This window comes from Coloeus monedula (assembly GCF_965178545.1).
Source record: "Coloeus monedula genome assembly, chromosome: 11".
NCBI classification, from domain to species: domain Eukaryota; kingdom Metazoa; phylum Chordata; class Aves; order Passeriformes; family Corvidae; genus Coloeus; species Coloeus monedula.
This window is the reverse complement of record NC_138791.1, coordinates 4,135,036-4,162,293: the sequence shown is the minus strand read 5'-3', so window position 1 is coordinate 4,162,293 and position 27,258 is coordinate 4,135,036. Positions and strand designations below refer to the sequence as shown.

The 27,258-nt window shown below is 41.3% G+C and overlaps 1 protein-coding gene across 1 annotated transcript in view; it reads left to right on the top strand.

Moving 5' to 3' along the window:
* The window catches only part of DOCK3 (dedicator of cytokinesis 3), a 184,509-nt gene that overhangs the window by 121,074 nt on the left and 36,177 nt on the right, over positions 1 to 27,258 (top strand). Inside the window, exons 18-33 of the mRNA XM_082288519.1 lie at positions 262 to 433; positions 930 to 1,027; positions 2,697 to 2,780; positions 3,124 to 3,224; positions 4,533 to 4,614; positions 8,579 to 8,749; positions 12,167 to 12,359; positions 13,310 to 13,437; positions 14,395 to 14,541; positions 16,552 to 16,650; positions 18,756 to 18,850; positions 20,362 to 20,437; positions 21,321 to 21,421; positions 21,696 to 21,754; positions 23,156 to 23,304; positions 25,557 to 25,642. Coding sequence (XP_082144645.1) covers positions 262 to 433; positions 930 to 1,027; positions 2,697 to 2,780; positions 3,124 to 3,224; positions 4,533 to 4,614; positions 8,579 to 8,749; positions 12,167 to 12,359; positions 13,310 to 13,437; positions 14,395 to 14,541; positions 16,552 to 16,650; positions 18,756 to 18,850; positions 20,362 to 20,437; positions 21,321 to 21,421; positions 21,696 to 21,754; positions 23,156 to 23,304; positions 25,557 to 25,642 — 1,841 coding nt within the window. The remainder of the gene's footprint in view (positions 1 to 261; positions 434 to 929; positions 1,028 to 2,696; positions 2,781 to 3,123; positions 3,225 to 4,532; positions 4,615 to 8,578; positions 8,750 to 12,166; positions 12,360 to 13,309; positions 13,438 to 14,394; positions 14,542 to 16,551; positions 16,651 to 18,755; positions 18,851 to 20,361; positions 20,438 to 21,320; positions 21,422 to 21,695; positions 21,755 to 23,155; positions 23,305 to 25,556; positions 25,643 to 27,258) is intronic.

Here is a 27,258-nt window from a genome sequence, read left to right as displayed (position 1 = left end):
TCAGTACAATTTTCAGGCAGCAGCACTTAGTTTACAGCTGGGAGAACTGGTGAGTTCTACGGAGGCAGTGGCTGGAGACCACTCTGTAGAGCTGGGTCTGCTCTGGGCATGTCCAGTCCCCAAAGCACAGCTTTTCCTTAGAAGCGTTGGTGTGCACCCACAAAAATCCCAACACAAGCACTGCTGGGCAACTGCTGACAGGCTGTGGGCATGTGATGACATGAGCAAGGTACAACTCTGTCCCTTGTGCTGTCGCTGCAGTGTGATGAGAACAGCACATTCAACAACCACGCGCTGTACCTGGGGCTGCCCTGCTGCAAGGAGGATTACAACGGCTGCCCCAACATCCCCTCCAGCCTCATCTTCCAGCGCAGCACCAAAGAGACCTTCTCAGTCTCCACACAGCTCTCTTCTACCAAACTGACCCAGAATGGTGAGTTGCTGATCCCTCAGAACTGCCCAAGGAAGCAGGAATTAGGAAAGAGAGCAAAAAAATTCACTGTTAGCACTTCTGCACAATCCAAAGTTTGTTTTGTTTGGCTTTTACAGAGTTGCTAAGTAAATAAGATTTTTTTCCAGCAACGTCCCTAAAGCACAAGCAGACAGGAGTGGGTTGTCCACAGTGCAGTGTCAAGTCACACAGTGCTTTTTAAAGCACTTTACCATTCCTCCATTTTCCTTTCTCCATTAGCAGGATTGACTCACTCCATATTGTCCTTCTTGTTTTCCATGATATTTATATATAAATGTGTGTGTGTGTATATATATATATATATATATATGTATATGTATATATGTATGTATGTCATTTCCCAAGAAGTGTGGACTGCAACAAGAGGTGGAGTGCAACATGATGAATCTCTGGTGGGTCTGGGGTTGCCATTCTTCCCTCTGTGTGTGGTTCTAGCTCTTCCTCCCTCTCTCTGCAGTGGATCTGCTTGCCCTGCTCAAATGGAAGGCTTACCCAGATCGAGTGATGGATATTCTGGGAAGACTGAGACATGTCAGTGGCGAGGAGATTGTTAAGGTACTACATGAAATAACAGTAGTTTTTCATGTATCTGTGACAGACAGTGAGTTCAGGCCTGCAGGGCATTTCTGAATGCTCCCTCTTACTGTGCCTTTTGGTTCACACTGTGAACTTCCACCCTGTGTGAATTGGGATTTTATTATGATGTGAAACTGGACAGGAAGATACACTTGAGAAATTAGTGCACAGTCAGTCTGTGGGATCAAAGCAGAGCTAATCCTTAGTCAAATTCCCTCAGCCACATGTGCTGGGTCCTCAGCACCAGTAGTTCCAGTCTGCAGTCCCACTCAGCTGCTGGTGCAGACACAGCCACTGGCAGGGGCTCTCTGGTGCATCCAGCCAGTAGTGCACCAGTTTTCTATCTGCCAGCTCATCATTTCACCAGGTTTTGTAACCACTGTTGCTCTACATGACAATCTCTGTGTGGCCTGACCTTAGGTCAGGAACTTCCTTAGGTCCCAGGAACTTCCAACTGCATTTGAATACTTGTGGTCTCAGCAAAAAAAAGTGCATTCCAGATATGCCTCTGATAACCTTAGATGTGCTGGGAACTCTCCCTAGGATTTATTTCTATAAATCTGGAAGCAAAAGCTGATTTCTAACACAATCAACCAAGGAGAAGAAACTGAAGACAAATCCCATCACTTAATAAGTAGTTTATCACTAAAGCCACTTCACTGTAAATCATTTGAGTGTTGCCATACCTGGAACGTTACTCTTTGTGATAACTCAGTAACAGGGGAGCACAAAAATACTTACTTAGGAATTCTTCAAGAATGTCATGTTTTGTACACTTTGTTTGTAGGCCAGTACAAGTATCTGTTTTTTATAGAGAGAAAAAAAAAGCTATGGATTGAATTATTTCACGGGGGGAAGTAACTGATTCTCCCCAAAAATCAGCTGTTGTTTGGCACTGGGATACGAAGAACAGAATGTAATAATTCAGAAAAGAAAGATGTTTTATCATTTCAGGGACTTCATAAATTGTTGTAATTTATTTCTTATTGTCCACATCAGAAATTTAAGTAGAAGAGATTAAAAAATCATGAGAGAATGTGCAGTTAACGATCTCCAGCATTTTCCCTCACACTCATCCCTTTGGAGACTGTGCTTTCAGAAGGAAAATCACTGAACTGTCAGTGCTCTACAAGCTGTGGAGTTAAGGGTGAAAGAAGCAATTGGCAACATGTAACTTGCCCCAATTAATGCTTGTTAGAAAAGCTTTGCTTTCTGTCATATAACAAAAGTTTCAATATTAAACATAATTTAATGTACTGCCCAGCCTCAGATTTGATGTGGCATAGTACCTGAGACTCCAGTGATTTGAGAGAGAGAGTGAGTTGTTCTGCCACTGGTGTCCAGCAGCACTTCCAGTCAGCTTAAAGTGAGAGGAACACTCAGTCAAAATTACAAATCAGGCATATAGTATGTATTTATTATTTTTTGTTTTTCTGTCATTTTTGTTTGAAAATATTCCTTGCGAAGATAAACATTTTTCTTAGTAAAAACAAATTAAAATCTGTCACATCATATGGGTGAACCTGAAGTGATTTGTCCTTGGCAAGTGTTTCACAAAGATATTAACATGTATGAACTAATTAAAGCAGGGGAGAAATAACCATTTGAATACAATTTAAGTTGAAATTCTTTGTTCATGTCATTTTAGTTCCTACAAGATATTCTGGACACGTTGTTTGTGGTTTTGGATGACAACACAGAGAAGTATGGTCTGTTGGTCTTTCAGTCTCTGGTAAGCTGCTGGATTGTTATTTATCTCACACTCAGTGAGTTTTAAGTTTCTTATGATTGTGTTGCTAGTATTGTGCTTCCATCAAATATGAAATACTCAGCTGGATCCAGCCATGTTTTCTGTAATGATCTTGGGTGAGGGGGGCAGGCTGACCTCAGCACATCCAGGGCAGCAGTATTTGCTCTCATGCTGGAGAAGCAAACAGTAATACCTGGTAACACAACTGTGACTGTTTAAAGCAGCTCATGTATTTGAATGCTTCTTACCTTGGGTAACTTGTTTGTACACACTTGGCAGCAATGTGCAATTCCTTGAGATGAGGTTCCCTTTCCCATGTCCCCAGGTGTTCATCATCAACCTGCTCCGTGACAGCAAGTACTTCCACTTCCGCCCCGTGATGGACACCTACATCCAGAAGCACTTTGCAGGAGCTCTGGCTTACAAGTAGGTCTTGTGTCCCTCCCCTTGAGAGGTGCCATCACCAAGCTTGGGAATGGTGGCACCATCAGGATCACAACCTTCCTGGCAGCAAGAGTCCCCAAAAGTAGAGCTACTCACACGGGAGTTTTCCAGCACAGCTGTAGGGAAAAGCTGCCGAATGTCACCAGTGGCTGAGCGTGGCCACATTGGGCATTTCTCTTGCACTTCTGGACTGGCAAATCTTTTTTTTTTTTTAGCTGAAGAGACACTCAGCAACAGCTTATTATCAATCTGTACTAATGAGCTACCAAGGGCATATGCATTCCTTGTCTTAAGGATGTTGGGATACACGACTTGTGTGAAAGCTTAGAGAACTAGTTGTAATCGCCTTTTCCAAAGCAGACAGGTATTCATATAAGATGTTCTATTTGGTTACAATTTAATTTCAGTAGATCAGAAATTTAAATTTTACTGTCACTTTGAAGATTCTACTTTATTTTCTACTCCTCAAAAGAGTCTTGCATTAAAGAATGCGACAGACTTTCTGAAAGCAGTAGTAGTTACCCTTCAGGGGGTGTCATTTTTTCTTTCTTTTAGACCATTGCTTTTGTATATTTGAGCATATTCTATCTTTGAGCATATTTTCTATCTTTGGCCACAGTAAACTATTAAAGATAGCTAATAATTTCTTTTTATTCTTTTAAGCAATTCATGTTTTTGTGTAATTAAAATACAAAAAAATACTCTACCAATGGCAGGTAAAAACCCATAGATAATATCCAACACTAGAAGGCATAGTTGTGTTCAGAGGGTAAAAAAGTGTTCTGCTTTGTGTTAATTAGCACCTCTTTCAGACAAAACAAATGTTTTTTGGTAGTCTGCTGTCTGAAACAAAACACGGGTTTAATACACCTTTGTAAGTTAGTCCAGATGGTATCATGTACTTAGCAAAAACAGATGCAAGTATTTTCTTTGTGATCTCAGTTTCTAAAAGCTGCTTACTGAGATGAGAGCTGGGATTTCTTATTAAAACAAAAGTACATTTTGGTCTTAGAACCATGCCTTTATCAAAGCTATCTCTCTAATAACATCTTTTTTATGTTCTCTTAGTGTTCCTCATGGTCCAAGTCAATTACAGAGAAGAAATTATTTTCTGGTTTTGAAACTTAAATGAATGTAAATACTATGTAAATTCAGTATTAAGGACAGCTGTAACTGACCACTGAAATAAAGTGAAATGAGACTGGTTTAGAGATCTCTCCCTAAAATGAAAATGTTTGATGACTGTCAGAACTGGTGCTGGAGATTGCTCTTCACTGTCTGTTCCCTCAGGGAGCTGATCCGGTGTCTGAAGTGGTACATGGACCGCTCGGCCGAGCTCGTGCGCCAGGACCACATCCAGGAGGCAATGAGAGTAGGTATCCAGTGGAAGCACTGGTGTCTGTTCCTCTGGGACCACAGAAGGGCTGGGGAAGCTGTAAATGGAATCAAGGGTAGTGTGGCACTGGCTTCTTATAATTGTTTAGCCAGATTTCTTATATATATACATATAGCTACAATTTTTTTTTTAGGGGGAGATTGACTCTTGTGCAGAAAAAATTGAAAGAATTATGTCCCCTTAAGCACATTTGCAACCCTGTGGAGAACTTAAGTGGGACTTACATCTATGGCCAGTACATAAATACTCCATTGATGTAGGCTACACCTTGCCCTCCAAGCAGCAGTAGTTTTGAATGTATCAGGCACAGGTGCTGTGGATCAAAGTTTTGCTCTTCATTTCTGGCTGTGACACAGCTCTATTGTGCCATGGGTTGAAGTTCTGGAGTATTTTAAGCAGCAGATAAAGGAGTGTTTAACTGGATGGAAATCCTCTGAAGTATCACAGGAGCTGACCTATGGTTCTGTAAGGGGAGCACGAGGTCCCAGGGAGGCACAGCTGTGAGAAACACCAGGAATGTTTTGGTGCTATTACAAAGAAATCAGAAAATAAATTCACCATTGTAATGGTACACCAGGAAGTCAGTGTGTCAAGTGCATGAATACAAGATGCCAGCATTTGCAGGAAGATGTTTTTCTTTGAGTGAATGCCCACCTGCACCTTCTGCCTCCAAGGGGGCTGCTGTCCCAACACCTGAGTCTGGGCACTTGGAGAACTGGAAGCACTGGCAGTGATGAGCACTGCCATCCTCTCACTTTCCAGATCTCCTGCTAGGATTCAGATAATACAAGGGTATTACACCAGTGCTTGCTTTGTCTTTGTAGATATTTACATGCTTAGAAACATCTTCTTTGTAATTTTCAATAACAGATTCATGTGGAATGGTAAAAATAGGGCAAAGATGCCTTTTCAAGAAATTAGCAACTTTCTCATTTTTTTTTCTATCCTTATCCTTCCTTTTTTTTTTTTATTGCAAAGAAAGCTATTAAAGTTATGAGATGAGAGGAAGATCTCTAGGTGGAATGACTTCGAGGAGGTTTTCTTGCCTCTCAAACTGCTCATTAGTGCTTTATGCAGTGCAGCAAATAGAGATGTAGGATATTGTCCCTATGTGATCTGCATTTGCTGAACCTCATAGCAGTCCTGTTTGGAAATAGCAACAACAGGAATGCTGGAATGTCTTTCAGCAGCTGGGGTTAGTGAAGGCAATTTGTGAATATGGTACGTTCTGTCTCGGGCTCCAAGGCAGCTCTTTGCTTACTGGGGCTCTCAAGTGCTGGCCTGGAACATGGCTGTTCCCTCTGGGAGGGAGGTCAGTTTGCAGACCTGACAGCCCAAGCCTTTCCAAGCACAGGAATTAAAATTGCCACCAGAGTTTGTGCAGACCTGACAGCGCATCCTCTGCCACTCACACTGCTGTCACATCTTATTCAGACAGTTGCCTTTGCAGGTATCTCTTGCAGGCCCAAATTCAGGTCTTTATCTTCTCCCATTACAGTGAAGTGATTGATTTCCTTCTTTGTTTCCAGATTTTATTTCAGGCATTTGGAGCAAGTTTGTACCAAAGCCATTATCAATGCTAATGTGTCATTAGTAGTACAAGATTCTACTGTTGGGGATTTCTGTGGTCTTTGATGTGTTCACCACACTCCTTGCATTAGAAGTTCTCTGACTGAGAAAACAGGATAGCTCCGTATCTCTTTTTCCCTGAATTAGCTGTTCAGTGTAGCGCCCTAAAGCTGCTGCTGGAATACTCTGCACTCTTACGGCTCCTGGCTGCTCATGTACATTCATGATGGACATGCAGCTGTCTCACAGGATTCTGATCTCCAACCCTGGAATTAGCAAACAGAGTCCTAGAGGATTTCTAAAATTTCTTATCTCCCTCAAGACTGCTTTTAATTCTCAAAATCTCCTATGCAACTGGGAGGAGCTGTAGCTGAAAGGACATTTCTACCTAGAACACAGCATCGTGCTCCTTTATTGTGCCCTATACCAAGCTCCACAAAAGCTGCATCCAGGAACAGCTGCCTGTGCCTCCCAGGGGACCTCTGTAACCAAGTGTCCATGAATGCCTCCACAGCCACTTTTGTTGTCCCTGAGGAAATAAAAAACATAGGAAGTGTGTCTAGGAAATGCCCTTCCAGCTTCAGTTATCTTCCAGTAGTAGAACCATAGGTGGGTTTTGCCTAGATCGGGGAACCAACAGCAAGGGCTTTTCTCCCTCAGGAGGTTTTCCCTGAGTCTTTGTGCTGCTGGTCACAGGGCAGAGGTGTTCACCTGTTATGTGAACATGCACACAGACCATGTTTGTAAGGAATGTCCTTTAACTGGGCACTGATTTTTTATGTCCTGCCGAACATCATCGAAGGCTGGGATTTTATCTCAGAGCACTTCTATGTCCTTAGGCACAAATGCACATCATTTTTGTGATGCCGTAGGTAGCAAGAGCCAAAGTTAGTCCAGCTTCTGACGTGTGCTACCAAGACTTGGTTTGTGTTTTTATCATCCCAGCCATGTGTGCAAACACAGGGAACTCTTTGGTTCACTGCCTGTGTGGGCTCATTGTCTGTGCTACAGAAGTGTAGTGTTTTGAGCTCTGCTATCTCACCTTCCACAGGGAATTATGGAGGCTCACACATAAATGCTCTGATTCACTGCAAAACGTAATCCTCACATTGAAGCTATGAGCTTTCAGATGAGAATTACGGTTGTATGTACTGAACCCCTAAAACAGCTCATACCAGCACTGCATGTGCTGGGTTTGGTGTTAGCACAGGGATGCCAGCCTTGGAGAGCTGACTGGGAACCAACTGGCCTTCGTCTGGAAATGAGGCAGGAACACAGCTGTTATTTCCTGATGAAGTTCTTTGGTGTAAGGAAGCTTCACCAAATGGTTTAGTACAGAAGTATAAATAATAACTGGTGAATTACCAAAGTTGCCATAATTTCTGGGGGGAAAAGCGGCTGTAAGAGCCAATGGCATTTTGAAATCCATGATAGCTTTATGAGGAATTTCACATTCTATATCCATAAAACTGTGGCATTCTAAAACTTACAACATAGCATTGCATATTTGTGCATACTGTGTGGTGGTTCAGTGAGGGGCTCTTATGGGTGCAAAAATATCTCTTGATAACAAAATTTGTATTTGAATTAACTTCCAGTTTCCCAGCATTGAAGTGAGACAAGAATACTTTCCATGGGATGGAGTGAAATATCTCTCAGGTTTCTGTACAGCCTATGATTGCTGTATCTCCAGCCTGTTGTTTTCCTGTGCTGGGTTTTGAGGATATCATCAAACTGTGCATTATGTCTTCCCTTAATCCTGCTTCGCTGGTGAATCCTGTTAAGCACTAAGGGAAGGAGTGAAGTGTGATGTCCCTGATATTTGGTGCATTCTGGTGCTGACAGTTGTGCACAGCCAGTATCAAGGAGGTGTGTGAAGTGTCACTGTTGATAGGGTGGTGACTTGTTACAGCTGCTCAGAACAATGTGTTTTCTTCATGGTCACTGCTGCCAAATAAATGCAGTTCTAAATAATGCCATTTACAAAATTTTGAAAGAAAACAGAACAGCTGCTTCAGACACTTCAGTCATTGTGCCAAGTCATGAGAAAACCAGAAGTTTCTTACCTTGACCAAAATTTTCCTCAAATTATGTAACTCCGATTTGTCTCTTTGATGTAAATGCTTACTTTTTCTGTTAGTGGGACATGCAAGTAACAAAGACTATTGGTTGAGAATAGGTATTTGCCTAAGAGTAGCTCTTCCCCAACTGAATTATGTAACTTATAAAACCTGTTTTTCATTCTCCTTTCTAAAGCTCAAGAATTTAGTTATTATGCATGTAGAGTCTTTCCTGGTTCTCTTTACAGCTCCTTTATTTTTCTTTCTCTCTTTTTCTCTGTCTTGATCTCCTTCTTCTCCTGCTCCTTAAGGCCTTGGAATATCTTTTCAAGTTCATTGTCCAATCTCGGATCCTTTACTCCAGAGCTACTTGTGGAATGGAGGAGGAGCAGTTCCGCTCCAGCATCCAGGAGCTTTTCCAGTCCATCAGATTTGTGCTCAGCTTGGACAGCAGGAGCTCTGAGACTCTCATCTTCACACAGGTTTGCTATTTCCTACACTCCCACTGGCAAACCACGAGGCAGCTGTTCTGCAGGGGTAGGAGGTGTGGGCACATGGGGGTTAAATGCAGGTCAGTGGAGTTCTGCCCCCTAACAAACTGCTGGAAAATGAGACATCCATTAATGGTAGACAGTAGCTTTGCACAGGTGAGCTGGACTGGGGGCTTGCTAGGGGGAAGTGACCTCTCACATGAGAATACAATTTTTGCAGAAGTGAACTGCATTTTCAAGTCTCTCTCACTCCTATGTCTTATGGTTGGCCTCAAGAATTTCAAAATCCTTCATTATAGTACTTCAAATCAATACTCACAGTCACAGCAGCATCACAGTGAGAAGTTCAGCTGATGTATTTGCACTCATATAAACTTAACTCCAGCATGTGCTAAAATTCCAGTCAGAATCACGTGCAGCCTGACCACAAACATGTTGTGATGCCTATACTCATATTTAATGCATCATTTTGAATGTAGCCCAGGGGACTTCATGAAGATTCCATGTGGGCTGAAGACAATGCTCGAAGTGAGTAAGGATGCTGCTGAATTTTGGGTTCAGTTTTAAAGACCACTGTACTCCATTACATACTCCTGCATTTAAGTTTTAAATGTCAAACATGCTGTGTTGTGCCTCTGCTCAGGGAATATCAGAATGCAGCACCCAGAGCTCCCTGGTAACGTGAAGGTGGTTTGTAATCACTAATGCAGAATTACAGATGTTTGGAACACCTGCTGTATTTTGCCAAGAGGCAGCTGCTGTGAACGTTGCAGCCAAGCAGTGACTCTGCTGGTTCAGGAAGCTGCCAGTGGAATGATCTCTTTCTTAAGGAGCTGCTCTGGAAGATTCTGAGAACAGCTGCTCTAATGTTTTATTTAATCACCCATTAGTGGGTATAATAAGATGAACCAGGAACAAGTGAAATCAGCGCACAGAATTTTGCAGACAAAGTGATGGTGAATGGAAACAGCATCTTATGAATGTTTTCCAGTTGTGTTGGTCCCAAATACAGAGGGAGAATCACTTTGAGGAGGGGGGGATTTTTTTTTTCTCTTTGTTTCTCTTTTTAATTTTTTTCTCCTTTCTCTCACTATGGTATTTCTTACTTTGGACTTTTGTAATTTGTAAAGCCTGTCCTTGTTGAATCTTTGAAAAGTTTACTTTTTGTTTCCCCCTTGCCACTATGTTGCCCCCTGATCCCATTGCCCCATAGGCCTCCCAGCCTGGAGGGCAGGCGAGCGGAGCCGGGACAGGTGCCCCACAAAAATGTGGGGGCACAACAAGGCCGACATTTAATTCTGTAAGTAATGATCCCCAGGACTGCTCAAGTGTTTCACTGTGGATGTTCCCAGTTAATCTCTTTTCCCTACCCCAAACACTCTTTTCCTGCATATAAACTAGAGTTTAAGTGGCTGGTACTTTAAAACTTGGAGATGTGGAATATTTCGGTTATTAATGGAGCAGTTTATAGCATCCACACACCAGAAAGACAGTACTGAGGGTGTACACAAGATTATGTAAGTCAAATAGTTCAGGGGAGCCAAGTATTTGTTTCTTATTTGATTATTAGTTCTGGAAATCTGGACAATTGTTAAATATGCACAGAAATGCTCGAGGCCCTGGCAAACCTAACTTCCCTCACATTTGTCCTCTTCTCCAGGATATTTGAGAGGTCTCAGTATCTCAGCTCTTTCCAGCAATGAGTAAAGCTGATTTCCTTCCTCCCAGGCAATTAGTTTGACATGAGTAATGTTCCAGCATATTTTAGAGTGTTGTGCAATAATGGACCCTTCAAGGGACTGTTGAAATGATGTCGCCTCAGGACAGCTCCAAATCTTCCTGAAGAGATCCCATGCCTTCCCTTGGATTGCTATGGGCTACAAGGAAATCCTTCTGCTTTATAAGTAACAGAAAGTTTTCCTAAACTCCTGTAAGGATTTGTCGGGCCAATATTGTAATTTCACTTGTATTATCCCAAAGATAAAGACAGTGGCTGGATTTGTGGCTGTTTCTGCCTTCCAAGACTACCAGGAGATATTGAAATGATTTATACATATTTATTTTGTTAGTACATTGTAGGTATGGAGGAACAAATAGGTGACAACACCCAGGAGGCCTTGTGGGGGTTTGTGTAATCTGAGTTGATTGTAGCAAAATTAGATTTTGTGAGCAAAAGAGTGGAAGAAGAAGGAGGTAAATTTATATTCAGAGTAATTTAATGAGCTCTACGATGTTAGTTGTAAAAATAACTTAGATTTTGCTCAAATACTATTAAATAGATTTCACTCTTGAAGGAAAAAAGACTTGGCAAAAAAGGAGGCTGGGATTATATGGATTAGGAGAGTCATGTCAGTATGGAAGAGATACAGAAATGGTTATGCAATGAGAAAACAAAAAAATCTCAGGAAAAGGAAATACTGATAGTGGTGAGACTCTGGAACAGCAAAGCTGTACAGAGATCTGCAGTGAAGTGGTAGATCTGAACTTGTGCAGGAAATCACTGGGGTTTGTGTGGAGAGGTTCAGGGAAGGGAGGTGGAAATGGCAGGAAGAGAAGAGTGAAGGTGAGGCTGGTTCAAGAAAGCAACCATCTAGGAATTTAAGTAGTTGTAATGAGGAAGCAGGCATGGAGCTTGACTAGGATGTAGAGGGAGAGAAAATTTTAAAACATTAGAGGTGGTGGCAGTTGTTTGATAGCACACCAAGTGTGCAGAACTTGAGCATAGGGTGATGCATGGAATTTTCTAGTCTTGTGAAGAAATTAATTGAAAAATAGGAAATAAGACATGCAGAGTTTTTTGTTGCTGCACTTTAAGAAGCACTTTCAAGGATAGCTCCAGCTTACTGGAAATACCTGTTACTGCAAGGATCACATGCACACTCGCATGATGTGATGCCTCTTTCACGTGGACTCACACCCCACCCCTGCTGCAGAAATCCTAGAATGTCACATGGCAGAGCTGGTTAAGGGTCTGTCATCAGGTTCCTCACTTCAGAATATTTTCTGAAGAGTTTTAACTGTCTTAGGTAGTTGCTTAGTACAAATAATTGGCATAGAACTCTCTAATCAGCAGTGTATTAACTGAAAAAAGTAAATCAACAAAAAGGGACTATTTTCTGTTCTCTGATATCTCCATTTTTTTTCTGTTTTATAAGCAGCTTTTTGAAGCTGTATCTATGTGCGCAACTTATCCTAAGATTTACTATTGCAGCGGCACTTGATTTCTCTATCCTACGTGTGGCTCGTTCCCTCTGAGCTCCAGGTACCACAAACCATGAGCACCAGCCATAGCACAGTCCATAGTAGCTTTGTGCAGGCCCTTCATTCAGTGTTCCTGCCGTTCCCCCCTCACTGCACTGAGCTGCAGGTCAGGAATTGCAGGTGCTGAGCCCCGTCCTGTGTCCGCAGGCCGCCCTGCTGAACTCGTTCCCCGCCATCTTCGACGAGCTGCTGCAGATGTTCACGGTGCAGGAGGTGGCAGAGTTTGTGCGGGGCACGCTGGGCAGCATGCCCAGCACGGTGCACATCGGCCAGTCCATGGATGTGGTGAAGCTCCAGTCCATCGCCCGCACGGTCGACAGCCGCCTCTTCTCCTTCTCAGGTGAGCTGGGCCCCAGGGCTCAGGCCTGCTGCTCACTGAGGGCAGCAACATCTTGGGTTCTTTTGCAATGGCTTTTTTGCAAATAATTCCCTGCTGAATGCCAATAATGTTGGTAATTATTTCTCTTGGCAGCACTGTTAATAAATGTATTCATTAGCTCAGTTGGTTGGAGCAGGGTGCTAATAACGCCAACATTGTGGGTTTGATCCCTGTTTTCACAAGGGCTTTCACTTCAGAGTTGGACTCCATGATCCTTGTGTGTCCCAACCCAGAATTTTCTGTAACTCAGCTAACTCTGTTTGACACAAATACAAGTTTCCCTATGGTAGGAAATGTTTATTAATCCATCTTAGATAAATTGTAGTTACTAAAGGTTGATAAACATACATTAAAAAATCAAGTCAGTTATTAAAACTGCCAAATCTCCTGTCACACTTTGCATTATCTTACCATGCACAGAAAGAAAACCTCCTTTCCAGCCAGCTTGTGCCTGAGAAACAGAGTGGTTAGTCATGTGAGAAACCCACCACATTCCTTTGAAGTGTCTTTAATCTTTACATTATAACTTCAGTATTTCTTTAGCTCAGCACTTTAGTAATTCTTTAATTCTTAAAATTTTACTTAAATATACCTCTATTATTGCTTAAATATACTTTAAAAATCAGAATTAAAAATACCTTTTAGAATTCAGTGGAAAATGGGTGAAGATTGTGAGTGTATTTCCTACATAAAGGTCTGAATGAAAGAAGTTATGAAGGTAACAGTGGAAGATAGAAAGCACCACTGGGTTTCTCTTTCCTGTAGTGAGGACCTCAACTTAGTGCACTTAAATTACTGTACTCAGTACAAGGTGAGAATGATAATACCACAGAGTTTTTTTGTAACCATCCATTGTAATTGTTTGTAAATATTTTCTTTCCTTAAATTTGAAATTATTTTCCTTCATTCAGAGTCCCGGCGCATCCTGCTGCCTGTAGTCCTTCACCACATTCACCTTCACCTACGACAGCAGAAGGAGCTGCTTATCTGCTCTGGGATCCTCAGTAGTATCTTCTCCATAATCAAGACAAGTTCTTTGGTAAATTTGCTGCTTGATTTTAATTTTTTTATTTGCACCACTGATGTAGTAAAATGAAGAGTGAGAGATTTTTATAGGTTATTATAGGTTTTTCAAAGAACCTTTTAAAAACAAAATTGTGCTGTCAGCAGGAGAACATCTGAAATGAGGGTCTGGCTCTGTGTGTGTGACTCAGAGCATCCTGATTACAGTGTTATTGCTGTTAGGAGGGGGGAAATGCATATGCCTTCGCCAGCTTTGACACTGTTTCATTTTCTTCATGCAAGCCCAGAACATAGATGTCACAGGAGTTTAAAAGTTCTACACAGCTCAAGGACTCATAGTTCTGCAAAAGACAGTAACTAGCACTTTGTGGTTCACATTAAAAGAATACTCTAAAATTATCCAATCAATGGAATCCCACTTACTTCTGGAAATTGCTGCTGAGTTTCAACACCCAGCTTTGATGGTCATAATACCCTGATCTCAAATGGTAACTACATCATTTAAAGCAATGCTCGCAAAGAGGGGGTGGTGAAGTTTCCCCACCTGACTAAAGTAGGAAGCTTGCAGTGCTAAATATAATTCATACCAATGTGTATTTCCAATTACAAGTCACGGTTCTGTGTGAAAGGAATGAGATGAAAGGTATCATGGAAATAAGCTAAAATCATACTGCCATGGAGTAAAGGTTCCTGAACATAATCTGCTCCTGTTGTGTTCTAGAGCTTTGATTATAGACTAACCTTTACGGCTGTGACCCTGAATGTTTCCATCAGAGACTGTCAAGGTAACACACACACACTCTGACAGAACAACAGGATCTGGTACCAATGAGGAATTTGATTGTACTTCTTTGAACCTGTTATGGAGCTCTCTGTGCCAGCAAGCCTGTGGTATGGCTGACTCAGCAGAACTGTCTTTACCAGTTCCATTTCTCCAGTTTCTAACTGTTTGTTTGCTCACCACTTGCTGTAGGAGGGAGATGTCGTGGAGGAGGTTGAGATGATGGTGGAGAGCCTCCTGGACGTGCTGTTACAAACTCTGCTCACAATCATGAGTAAATCGCAGTCTCAGGAGGCGGTAAGAGGGCAGCGCTGCCCGCAGTGCACAGCAGAAATCACTGTTAGTAACTAACAATCAGTTTCTATTTCCTGCTTCTCTAACCTCTGGTTCAGTCCCTCACCACCACTGGCACCTCATCATCATCTCTGCTGCATGAATGCCCAGGGCTTTGTCTCTTTCCCTTAATAAGCCACGAACCCATTCCCTCCTCCCTGCACTAGTGAGGGCTGCAGGAAGCAGTGGAGCTCAGGAGCCTTTAGTGGATTGCCGGATTATTTTCTTGTTTGTCTTTGCAGCTGTGATTGAGAGTTATTGCTTAAAACTTGAGGTACTGGGGAGCTGCCTGGAGCTTCACCCCTAAGGTGGTGTCACCAAGGGCTATATGAGTACTAGGCTGTGATCCTCAAAACTGAGGATATCACAGTGCTCTGTGGTTAAATCCCTTTGCTAAACACCCTGGAGAGCTTCTGTCCCAGGTCATTGATTATTTCATGCAAATGAAACACAGCATACTTTTTCAAAAGAAATTAACAGATCATAAGTCAAGTGAGCTGTTGAGTTTGGTGGGAGAAGCCACCACTTTACCCAGGCTGCCAGCATTAGCCACAGGGAAAAAATTTTTGACATGCAGTGGAAGAGAAGAAAAAGAATAGAACGTTGCTGTTCAGCCTTCTTCTTTCCTGGATTTGTGCCCTTTTCTATTCTAGCCTATTTTAGTCTATTTTTGTTTGTCAGAGTCTCTAATGCAGCTTTTGCACAATGTAGAATGTTAAGCTGCTGTTCAGAATGTCCTTTTTTTAGACTTGTTTTTTTAGCAAATGGCTGAAACCTCAGCAGTGCTGCTGGGGGCAGATGTGCACTAAGGTGCACTTCTCACACAGGAGAGAAGGTTGGACCTTTCCTTGTTAGCTCAGATAACGAGATGTTCTTTGATACAGGACAAGAAAGGCACTGGCTTGCAAATGTCCAGTAATATCTCAGTTTTCTTTTACTGCTGCCATTTGACTTACTGCTGTTTACCACATGCCAGCCCACACAAAAGAGCACATCTTTCTTCCTAGTGAAGTTCAGCCCTGGAAACTTTATTGGAACAACCTGTGTCAAAGCTCCTGGGTAGACGCTTGAGCCAATTACAAAAACAGTAAAATGGAAGGCACGGTCCCTTATATTTGCTCCTCAGTTTACATTTCACAGCACAGTGATATATGGATTCTTATTAGATATGGCTTAGATTTGTGTATTTTCCAAATTAGTTGCTCTTCGTTGTAGAAAAAAATAGTGTTGTGCAAGGGACTGGCAATCAACAGACCCAGTCCTGATGTTTGTTCTTGGCACCACCTTGTTCTCTTGGACAGATTGCTTAACTTCTCTGTGCTTTGCTTTCAGATTTGTAAAATGGGGGAGTTCCTCTTTGGAAAACACTTTGGGATGCTGTGGTAACTGGTTAGGGTGCATCTGCTTTGCAGAATTACAGAAATGTAATTGTAGCTCATGTAGGCTTACTCAGACTGTGCTCAGGAAATCTGACTGCAGTCCTGTCAGTACTGGAGCTTTGACAGCACAGAACTTGGTGAACACTAATAAGCCATATATTTACAAGCTTCCAGACACCTTCTGTAGCCCAGCCTGATCCCAAGCTGTCACTGCTTTACTGGTCTGAGTCAATCAGTTCAAATAATTGCTGGTCTGTTGGCATGAGCTGCAGTCACACCTCTGACAGACACTGTATATTAAGTACCTGAAAAGGTATTGTCAAAACCTGCATGCTTGGAGGGTGATTTGTTAATGTCTGTATTAATAATTTAAAATGATTTTTGATTAGACTACAACTTTGATTAAAAGACCTTTAAAACTGGCATCTGTGGAGGAGCCTCCTGGAGGTGTATCCCTGTAACAGTAACTCAGGAACTGTTAACCTGCAGTACTTTCAATCTCTGTGCATGTCAGCTGTCCCCTCATAGGCATTGGGGCCATTTCAGACCCCTCCCTTTATACCTTCCCCCAGGTTAAGCTTTGTATCTATGAAATTTCAGATTGTCTCAATGAAAGAGTTTCTCGTTTGGTCAACAGGGAGAATATGTCTCCTGCCTTTTATCTTTGCTTCGTCAGATGTCAGACACTCACTTCCAGCACTTACTGGACAACTTCCAAAGCAAGGATGAGCTGAAGGTACCAAAGGGTGTAGTGTTTGTAGGGTGATTCCCTCAGAATGGGAGAGCAGAGGGGAATCCCTCGAGCATCACTTGCCCTGTTAATCATTCCCATCCACTGGCACTCTCTTTAGGGACCTTCCTTTCACTTTTATAATCGTTGGTGTAGTGTTGCAAAAAACCATTTAAGACTACAGGGCACCAAATTATAACAGCAAATAAAGTCCCAGGATAGATGTTGTTGGACATAAAGGATATCATAATTGTTACCTATTAAACACAAGCAGAGGAACAGGGCATTTTTTAATCCTGTGAATGTGAAGTCAGTTGTTGTATAGCATTTTGCTAGATGTTCAGTATGCACTGGAGCTTTCTTACAAAGGGTATTGATTTTATGCCAGAAGAGAATTTCAAGCCTTTTGGGGGATACAAATGTCTCTAGCAGATTAAATCTTTTTTTGGAAAGCTGTAACCTTACCACTCCAGTTGCTGCCTGCTTCTTTGTGAACATCAGCTTAAATTATGACACTCTGTGAACAGCAGGGGTTGGTGAGGGGCACAGACCTCTGACATTTTGAAATGGCACATCTCACACCAGCAGAACTTCTTACCTCAACTTCCATACGGAAGAGGAGTATCTGACAACAGCCTGTTTAAAAGGCAGAATAATCCTATAAATAAAGACAAGTTTTTTTATAAAATTATTTTGTTTAGCATGGCACTCAATAAAATAAGCACAATAAGAACAATGTAATGTGGCAGGAACTTCTGTTACCTTAACAAATGAAATGGAGAAGCAGTGAGAAGTCCTTTCTGGATAGACTTTCAGCTTTTAAATATTTTGTGTGCATACAGAGAAGCTGAATAAATCAGGGAGATGAATTTGCAATGATACAATTCTTATCTTTAGGTTGCAGGGCTCAGTGTATCTCAGGTTGATAGTTATCTGAGATTGCTGCCTTTCTGGTAACTTTCAAATTGCTCACAGGAAAATGATTTGGTAAATTAATTCATAATAAATTTTAATAGATATTTTAAAAGCCATCTAAAGTACAGTTCTTGTGTCAGACTTGTGGAAAGGTCATTGAACTGAAATTTGTCTATGCCCATAAGAACTGTTGTATCTCTATAATCTCAGTATATGTTCCAAGAGTATCACAAAGGCTGAAGATTTTATATATTGCTTTTTTTTTCCCCATCAAATATGGCCATAATAATATTTCCAATACTTTTTCTGGCATGGAAAGGCATTTTATTCACTTATCATTGTTACACTTAGGGCAAAATGAGGCCAAAAGTCAAGGAGCTTCTAATGCTTTACTCTGAGCTCAGTTACACCAAGATATTAATCACACACACCCCTCCTCCCCCCCCACCCCCCCATTAAGGCATAATGGTAGGATGGTTTTAAAGAAACCCTGCTCTGCCACTTTCTCTGCTATTTTGGTTTTGTGTGGAAGGAAAACAAAGCAATAAAATCATAGTTTGCAAGGCCAACAACTTGTCATGTTTGATCCTTCCTGTTGTTCTGTAGACATGGAGGTGCAGGTAGTCAAAAGCCAGAAATGTCTTCAGGTTTGGGGATTTTTTTTTTGAGAGCAAAGATTCAGCTGAATGTGTCTAAGAGCTCTTTGCTGCTCTAGTTGCCAGAAATGGGGTTTTCTGTTACTATTTTAGAAAGTGTGTGTAGGAGTTTCATTGGGCTTGGGGGTGTGGTTAGTTCTCAAATTGTGACGTAAGTCCAAAGAAATTTAGACAGATAAATGAATAAAATGAGTACATAAAAAGGTGATTACGAGTCCGGTATATTTGAAAATAGCTGCAAATTGACACTGGAACTCTGGGTGATAATATGAGAAGTCATATACAATTATGCACATAGGGAAGATTTTCATCTCCCTGTAGAAGTGAAGATTTTAAAGAAGCTGCAAGTTCTATATTAGAGGCAAACAAAAGGAATAGGGCCATATTCCAGTGTATGTTGCTTCCATGTTTCCAGGTGAATGGCCTTGCAACACAAAGCTCAAGTAGAGCACACTTAGCTTAATTGTCTTTCTTACGATCAAGAAAACAGATTCACCTGCAACTGCTGCTGATTTTTCATTTCTTTTCCCTGTGTGACAGGAGTTCCTCCTGAAGATTTTCTGTGTGTTTCGGAACCTGATGAAGATGAGTGTCTTTCCTCGAGACTGGATGGTGATGAGGTTGCTCACCAGCAAGTAAGTAGAGAAGCAGGTGTAAAGTGTTGTCATTCTGCGGCAGTTAAAGCCTGGGGCTTGGGTTTTTCCTTGGGTTTTTCCTCAGACTGAGATGTGAGGATCAAGACAGGAATCCTGGAGTGCTCATCCTCATTCTGCTGTTGCTGTAACACTCCAGACCAAACCTGTGTGTTCGTGGGTCTGTTAAACCCCACCAGTACTCTCAGAGTCAGGAGTTAAAAGCAGAGCTGAAGGAAGGAGCTGCCCTGAGGGTGAGGGGCCAAGTGGCCCAGCAGCTCCAGCACACAGGGCAAGGCCCAGCTCCCCACTCCCAGGGGTGTTAACGGGCCTCTCCCACCCTTGCCAGGGAATCCCTGCATTGAACATCTGTCTTTTCCCATAAACATCCCTCCTTAGGGAGAGGCACTCAGGTATCTGGGAACAGTGGGAGCAGACCCCAGCCATGACACCAAAGCATTACATTAACAGTTCTTAATTCAGTTGCCATCTACCATTTTAATGCTCCATTTTGTCTCAGTTTCTTGCTTCTGCTGGGTTAAGTACTGTGCTCTTTGGATTGGCAGCAGTGTTGAACACAGGGTGGCTGGAATTATTCACTAGCTTCCATAGCTAAACTAGCTGTGGAATTCCCACTGACTGACTGACAGCTGGAGAGTTCCCACTCTGAGGAAACTCCATGGAAATGCTCCTAAAGGCTGCCTGCTCAGCTGAGCTGAATGCTCTGCGAGTCCACCCTGCTAATGAGAAGTGAAAGAAGTGGATTTCAGTAATTCAAGCGTAAAGATTCAATGAAGTTCTGTAAGAAAAAGAAATCCACCTGAAACAGTAGCTCCCTCAGATGCTGCAGGTTACCTGTTCCCTTGGGCATCATTTTGCCACAAACCTTTAGACTGACAGCTACATTTAGCAGTGCTGCTGGAGTACTGCTTGCATGTGAATCAGAGATGTGCTCTTCTTTTGGTACTATTGTTGCTTTATCTACATGCCAATTATTAATTCTCAATTTATCACATGCCTTGATTGCCTTTCACTAAGGTCTATTCAGCCACCAACAAAAACTAACACGAAAATCAAAAATTGGCAAAATAACTTGCAAAAATCTTGAGTTGAATGAGGTGAGATTAAGGACCATTGTATATTCAAGAACAAGAACAGCCCCAACTTTTTGAGTTACTCTTCTCTGGGGGAAAAAAATCTTTCTGTCTAAAACAGGAGGAAAAGGAGTATATTGTTCCATTTCACTGGAGGTCATATGGTCCAGCCATGCAAAACAGACACGATTTTAAATGCTAAAAGTTACAATAATAGTGAAGGTTCATAATCTTGTATCAATTAGTACAAACTGTACATTAAAACTTAGAACGGTGGTTTCTGTGTAAATATCACAGTGATTACACGAAGAATGCTCATCTCTGTACCCACAGTAAAACCAGTACCACCAACCACTGTAATGTTTTATTCCAGATTCAAATGTTCTCTCTTTGTTTTCTTCTCTTTGTTTTTGGCTGCAGTATCATAGTTACAACAGTTCAGTACTTGTCTTCTGCCCTGCATAAGAATTTCACGGAAACAGACTTCGATTTTAAAGTAAGAATTGATTCAGAAAATGTTCTGACATCTTTTCAAACCAGCAGTAACAAAGGAACAGGAGCTGCCCTCTGCTTTAGCTGATGATATTTGCAGCATTTATTAGAGTGTCTGTCAGGAAGATGACCTAACTGATAAAGGACAGGAATGGAATCTGCTGAGGAATTGATGGGAAGTAGAACAGATACAGTGTGAGATCAAATCAGGAAAATTGAGTCTCTCATAAAGGAAACAAGTAATTCCATAAGCATGGGGCTAATGGAGCATGCTGTCTTGCAGAATGATGGATAATGCAATGTAAACTCAGGCAATGCTTTTCCTGAAGTTGGGGAATTCACGATCTCCCTCTCCCAGAGGTCCCTCTGGCTGCTGACATAAATCCTGGAGGATTATGGAGCGTTGTCCCTGTGTCTCATGTAGTTGGAGATGGGCAGCAAATTCAATGTTAATAAGGAAAAGCTGCCAGACATGCATCTAGGGACATGTGCACACACCAAGTTGGCAAAAAACTCATCTCTTTGGGAAAACAGATCAAATTATAGGGTTCTCATTCATGTATAAGGTGATCTCTGGGGATTCTTGACAGATATAATCTGTTTAGCCTATAGAAAAACAATTTAAAAGTTTGCTGAAGTCACCAGGTTTATTCAGTCTTGTGCTCTGGTGCAAACAGGAAAACCCAGTGGCACTGCTTTTGTGGGGTTTCAGTTCCTGCCAAGGTTTAAATAACCCACTTGTTATCCTTAAGAGTTAATTTGTATCTCCATAGTAAGAGACACTGATGAATTTATGCCTTGATTACGAAAAGGAGTCTATGTCTTTCTCCACTCTTTAAAACTTACTCTTGGAGTGTAATGCTGTAAAATTCCTTCCCTTGTCACAGGTGTGGAACTCTTATTTCAGCCTGGCAGTTTTGTTCATAAACCAGCCGAGTCTCCAGCTAGAAAATGCCACACCACCTAAGAGGAAGAAGATTCTAGATAAGTAAGGACATGTTTTGTTGGGTTCCCACCCCAAAAAAGAAACTTTTTTTCCTACCATAAGTCTCTGTGATTTATCATGAAACCTGGGATGTGGAAATTCCTGGGAAATTAATAAGTAGATCTCCCAATTCCACGTTCAGGGATTGGTCAAGTTGTTTAATATTCTTACATTAACATAAATGTGAATTGATTTTTTTTTTTAAACAATTTGATTATTTTTTCACTGCCTTCCCAGTTTTTGTTCCCTGGGCAGCTGTGTCTCTGTTCTCTCTCAGGTACGGCGATATGAGAGTGATGATGGCCTATGAGCTCTTCAGCATGTGGCAGAACCTGGGTAAGTCTCTCCCTCTCTCACCTGACAACCAAAGCCAAAGGAACCCCCCGTTTCCGTCAGATTTTTAAATTTTTTTTAATGTTTTGTGGCATCACAGAATCCTTTGTTTCTCTGAAGAGTTCTCTTCTCCCACCAAAACTCTCTTTTGCGCTGTATTCTAGAGGAAAATAACAAAATGTTTGCTGATAGAGATCACAAATACAAGGATATGAGAAGGGGTGAATCACAAAGAGAGCAAAGGAGTGACACAAGTCAGATTAGATAACTTGATAATGTGGCTGCAAAATATTCACAAAGCCAAATACAAACATTTTATGTGTAGGAATATAGGTAGGAGTGCTGTTCAAGAAACCAAAGACTACAAATGTACCATGCTGATAATCAGCTGAAGGGGAGCTACCTGTAAAATGCCATGAGTAAAGGAGATTTTGTAATCTTTGAGAAAATATGTGAGAATCTGGAGTATGAGAGAGGGACCATATTACTGTCAGTGTTTTTCATAAGTTCACTTGATTCTAGATTAGTTTGCCCAGTCCTGCTTTCTACAGCTAAAAGAAACAACAAAACACAAAAAAACATAAACCCAAGACAAGTTGGACAAAGTTCAGACAACAGTCAGGAACACTACAAAAGCAAGAAAACTGAATAAGCCTGGTCTGTCTTGCACAGCTAAAATGATACAGCCAGAACTGGTCACAGTTCAAACGATCTGTGTGGAGAACAGAAGGCCCTCCAAGATAGAAGAGATCCAATACCCAGAAAATAATGCTGGACAAACTCAACTGAGAAGTGAGAAGCCAGTTTTAGATGTGTAGATGCAGATATTTATCCCTGGATGCTGTTCCAAATCAGGCTTTGTTGAGTTTCTCTCTGCAACAGTGCAGTAACGTGGCTCAGAAGAGATTGTCAGCACAGTGCCTCCAGTCCCTCCTGGAGCAGATCCATTTAATCCCAGTCAAGGGCAGTTAGGAAATTGAGACAGCACTGAGGACCAGGAGCTCTTTAGTTCTTTAAAATCTAAATGTGTTCTACTAACTACCACTGTTCTCACCAGCCCTTTCAAAATCCTCAGAAATTAGAAGTACGTACCCTGGCCTCTCTTCCCCCAGTTAGTATGTTTTAGTTCAGTTACTTTTGACAGTTTGAATTCCTTTGCAAGTAAAATGCACTGACAATTTTTGCTGAAGGCTTTCACAGTGAACTTAAAAATGCTCTTAGAGACTTTGCAAGATGTGATGTAAAGCAAATACTGATTTTTCATTCCTTCCAGGAAAAGAATGTTTGCTTTCATAATGCTCATGCCTACTACTCTGTACATGCCATTATTGCAAGGGTTCCCTATTTTCTCAGTGACAGATAGCAAAGGCTTTTATTTAATTACAGTTGGTTTGTGTTGTACAGGTGAGCACAAGATTCACTTTATTCCGGGAATGATTGGCCCCTTTCTGGGTGTTACACTTGTTCCACAACCAGAAGTCCGGAATATCATGATCCCAATCTTCCATGACATGATGGACTGGGAGCAGAGAAAGAACGGCAACTTCAAACAGGTGAGGGCACTTCTCAAGCTTTCCTTTTCCTGCTCTAGCTGTCTGCAGTGTCCAGCTGGAAGCTGATGTTGATCTGTTTCTGACTGTGAAGATGTCATGTAAATATATATAAAATAGAAAATTTGAGACCTACTTCACAAAACTATCGCAAGACCCCCAAGATTGTTTAACCAGTGCAAGCTGCATTTCCCAGAAATGGGGAAGAGGAGGGATGTGCTCAGCACATCACAGACAGGGAAGAGAATTTTGTAAGTGCTGGGCTGTCACTGCTCCCACTGGTTTCACTTAGATTATTAGTCAGCTATTAAATGGGTCAGACTGAGAACCAAAAATGGGGATGTAAAGATTTAGCCGGTATTTGTGATTTGCTCTCTGCTTCTCTGTCTTCAATTTGCAGCTAGGAAGTGGTACTGTATCATTAAACCATTATACCATGCCTTGAAGCAGACTTTGTAGCTGTTTTTATTTTCAGAAATTGCAACAGCTCTCCTGGAAGGGTTAAGTCCAACAAGAGTTCTGCAGTTTCCACCTGCTGTGAGCTGTGATTGCAAATCAGGGAGAGAAATCTTCATCAATCTGTTTCCCAGTCGTGGTCAGAGAATTGCTTAGATTTTCCACTGCAGACCAGATCCCTGAAGTGCAGAGCATTGCTAATGAAGGATGGGTTTAGACTGGGTCCTCGGATGACAGTGTTTCATTGTCATTGTGCTGGGGCAATACTGAGGGCAAGTGTCTGCAGAGAAGTGCTCTGAAGGAGTAAATCACCATTAAATTATCATAATTCATGTGATTAATTATTTGCAGAGTCATTAAAATGCCAGATCTAATCTATCATTCCAGGAGAATAGCAGACCTTTCCTATAACCTGATCTATTAAAGGCTGTGTGGAAAAGTATTATCAGGAGCTTGTTTTTCTTCCTCTTCAGCTCCCGTGATCACTACGATTGTTATTATTTACTATTACTATTATTGCAGTAGCATTTTGATCATAGTCCTCTTTCCACCTGCTTTAGCATAACAATAGAACAGTCTTTCTCTGGAATTTACAGTAATAAGCACTTACAGTCACCTTTGAGTTTCTGGGCCTATTTATATTTTCTGTATCAAGATGAACTCTTCATAATCTTCATTTAATTTTTATACTCACTAATGTATTCTAAACTACAGATCCAAGAATATTTCTTAAATTACGAGCAAATTTCCACACTGTTTTATGAAGCATATATTGTAACTTTCTGAGGTCAAAGACGAAATAATCATCTGTATTAGTGAGAATGAAATATACAGTTAAATACCACAAGAGATAATAAACCTCATTAACATTTTCTGCTGGGACCAGGGAGTTATTTGCTTTCCAGTATAATGCTGGGTAGCTGGACACAGGCATTACAGATTTCTGTTGTCACTGCAGATCACAAACAAAGGGAGGGTTTTCTTAATTGTGAGCTTCTCTTCACCTTTTGAATATTCAGTTGTTTGTCAGAAAATATAAACCCCCTGAAAATTCATTCAAGCGCTTTTTAATTCTCTTCAGTAGTTCATGTTTTAACAAGGTTGTTTTTTCAGCAAGGCTGGATAACAATATAGTCTGATTCAGGAATGAAATCAGGTCTCCCTTTAATGATTTCAGCAGCAAGAGCACCAAGTCCATTTGTGTGCTACTGGCTGATTTGCTTTTCCTTCCCATCCTTACCTCCTTTGCAATGTGGCAGCTGAAAAACATAGAGAAGCTCAAACTATGCTTGTATTTAAATAAAAGTAAGCCATATTTCTGCAAATAGTTTCAGCCTTTAGAAGCCTCTGTCTTCACTAGTAGTGAAACCGTGTTTTCTGCAAGATTTCAGACTACATGAAATTGTTTTGTTTAATGTTACATATGTTGATTTCTGCACTTGAATCAATTTTATCAGAATATCTGATATCACATTTGATATTTAGGGTGGGAATTAATAAGTATTAAAAATCTTTGTAAGAGGAACATAATGATGCTGGTGTGGCGTTTTACGTAAGTGAAAGAAAAAGCAGAAGTGTCATATAATCACAGAGAAGCTTAAAAAGGGGGGTTTAATGAACAAATAATCTTCCGATATAATGTTGCCTGGGTGATTGCAAACCAATTACCCACCAGCAGAATCACCACAGCACAGCAGTGGTGCTGGATATTCTGTTGTAGTTCAGGATCCAGTTTACCTGATGTACTTGGTTCATTGGAAGTGTTTCTGAGTGATGGATTTGGTTGCTTCTTCCTGCAGGTGGAAGCTGAGTTGATCGACAAGCTGGACAGCCTGGTGTCCGAAGGAAAAGGTGATGAGAACTACAGGGAACTCTTCAGCCTGCTGTAAGCTTTGCCAGTTCATGCTCCTTGTGTTGTGCAGGGCCATTGCAAGAGTCTGGGCACTGATCTGTACAGCCACAGATCTTTGGGGAGGGCAGGAAAGGGCTTCCTGGCAGGTTTCCATGGAATGGCTCAGCGAAGTAATGCTGAAAATAATAGAGAGACCTAAATTCTTCTTTGTCTTCTCTCTGTGACACCTAATAAAGGGCCGCACAGGTTATCATCCTCCTATCAAAAATTCATTTGCTGGAGGAGCCAGGGCCCCTCTCTTTTGATAACAGTGAGTGAGATTGTTTAGAGACACAGTGCACTGTCTACAGAGTCAGGCTATGTTAGAGCAAAGGAGATTTTCCTCAGCATTTTCCTTTGTTTCCTCCTATTTTTGAAGGCCATGTTTTGGTTGCCTCAACAGTTGCCAGTTGCTTCCTCCAGAGTCCATTGGGACACTATTTCCACTTCCCTTCACACCAACAGTTCATACTCAGAAGGATAAACTTGAGGATTTCATGTCTGACTTTACACTTCACTACCTTTGATTACTGATCTGTCTCCAAATTTCATTTCGAGTGTTCCTAGTTTATTTCAAAAGGAATTATTTTGAACTCCTGACAGTCCAGAGCCCTTAACCCAAATTTTTTAATACTCCAGTGAGCCAGAGAGATCATTACCAGAATTTTAGCCATATATTCCAGACAATTTTACATGGCCCCTAATAGCACACCGGCTGTTTGAGCCATAAACCTTTGTTTTGGTGGAACCAATAATTCTATTTCTGAATTTGCAATTGCACATTCATTCATTTCAAGCTAGATAAGCCTGCCCATCCCATGTGCTTATCCTCAGGAAGTATGGAAATGTATTCACTTTGCATTTGTGTATATTCAGCCTTGGGAAGTCTTGGATCTTATGTGTGCAGATAATGTAAGTCTATTTCAGGGATAAAGGAAAGGAAATATCTATTCTTTTTATAATTCGCCTGTCAGGAGGAATAGTGTGCCTTTGCCCCAGTTGAAAACATTTGTTACCTGAAATGTTAAGAATTCAAAGGTTGTAGCTTTTTACTCATTTTTAGATGATAGTGATTGGATGTATTACGAAGAAACACAGCCTGGAATGCCAACAACCATTTAGTTTATATGTGCCACTGACTTGTCTGAGAACAATATGAGGAAACAACTTGAGGAAAAAAATCCATAAATTAGTAAATGCTGTGTGAAAAAAACAGTTGACCCTGAATTCTACTGTCTCAACTGTACTGCTGAAAAGGGAATTGGCTCCCTCAGCTGTGAATCATCCCAGTACTGAAGAGTTTGCTTCTTCAGAGGATGTGACGCCCAAAAGAATTTCTTCCCCAGAAGTGGCAAGTTCTTTGACTGGAAATCCAGTTTCAGGAAACTGGCATGTAAATTTGCTTTCTTTTTTCACTTTTTAAACACAATGTTTATTGTTCTCATTCCAGCCTTCTCTCTTCCTTCACTGTGTGAAATGGGTGCTCACTGTATTTTCTATGCTAGGCAGGAGCAGACTGCTTTTATTTCCAGTTTAACTACATTGTGATTCAGGGTTGCTTGGTTGCTGGTTAGAGATGAAAGTTTTTGGAGGGATGAGCAAAGAAGAAA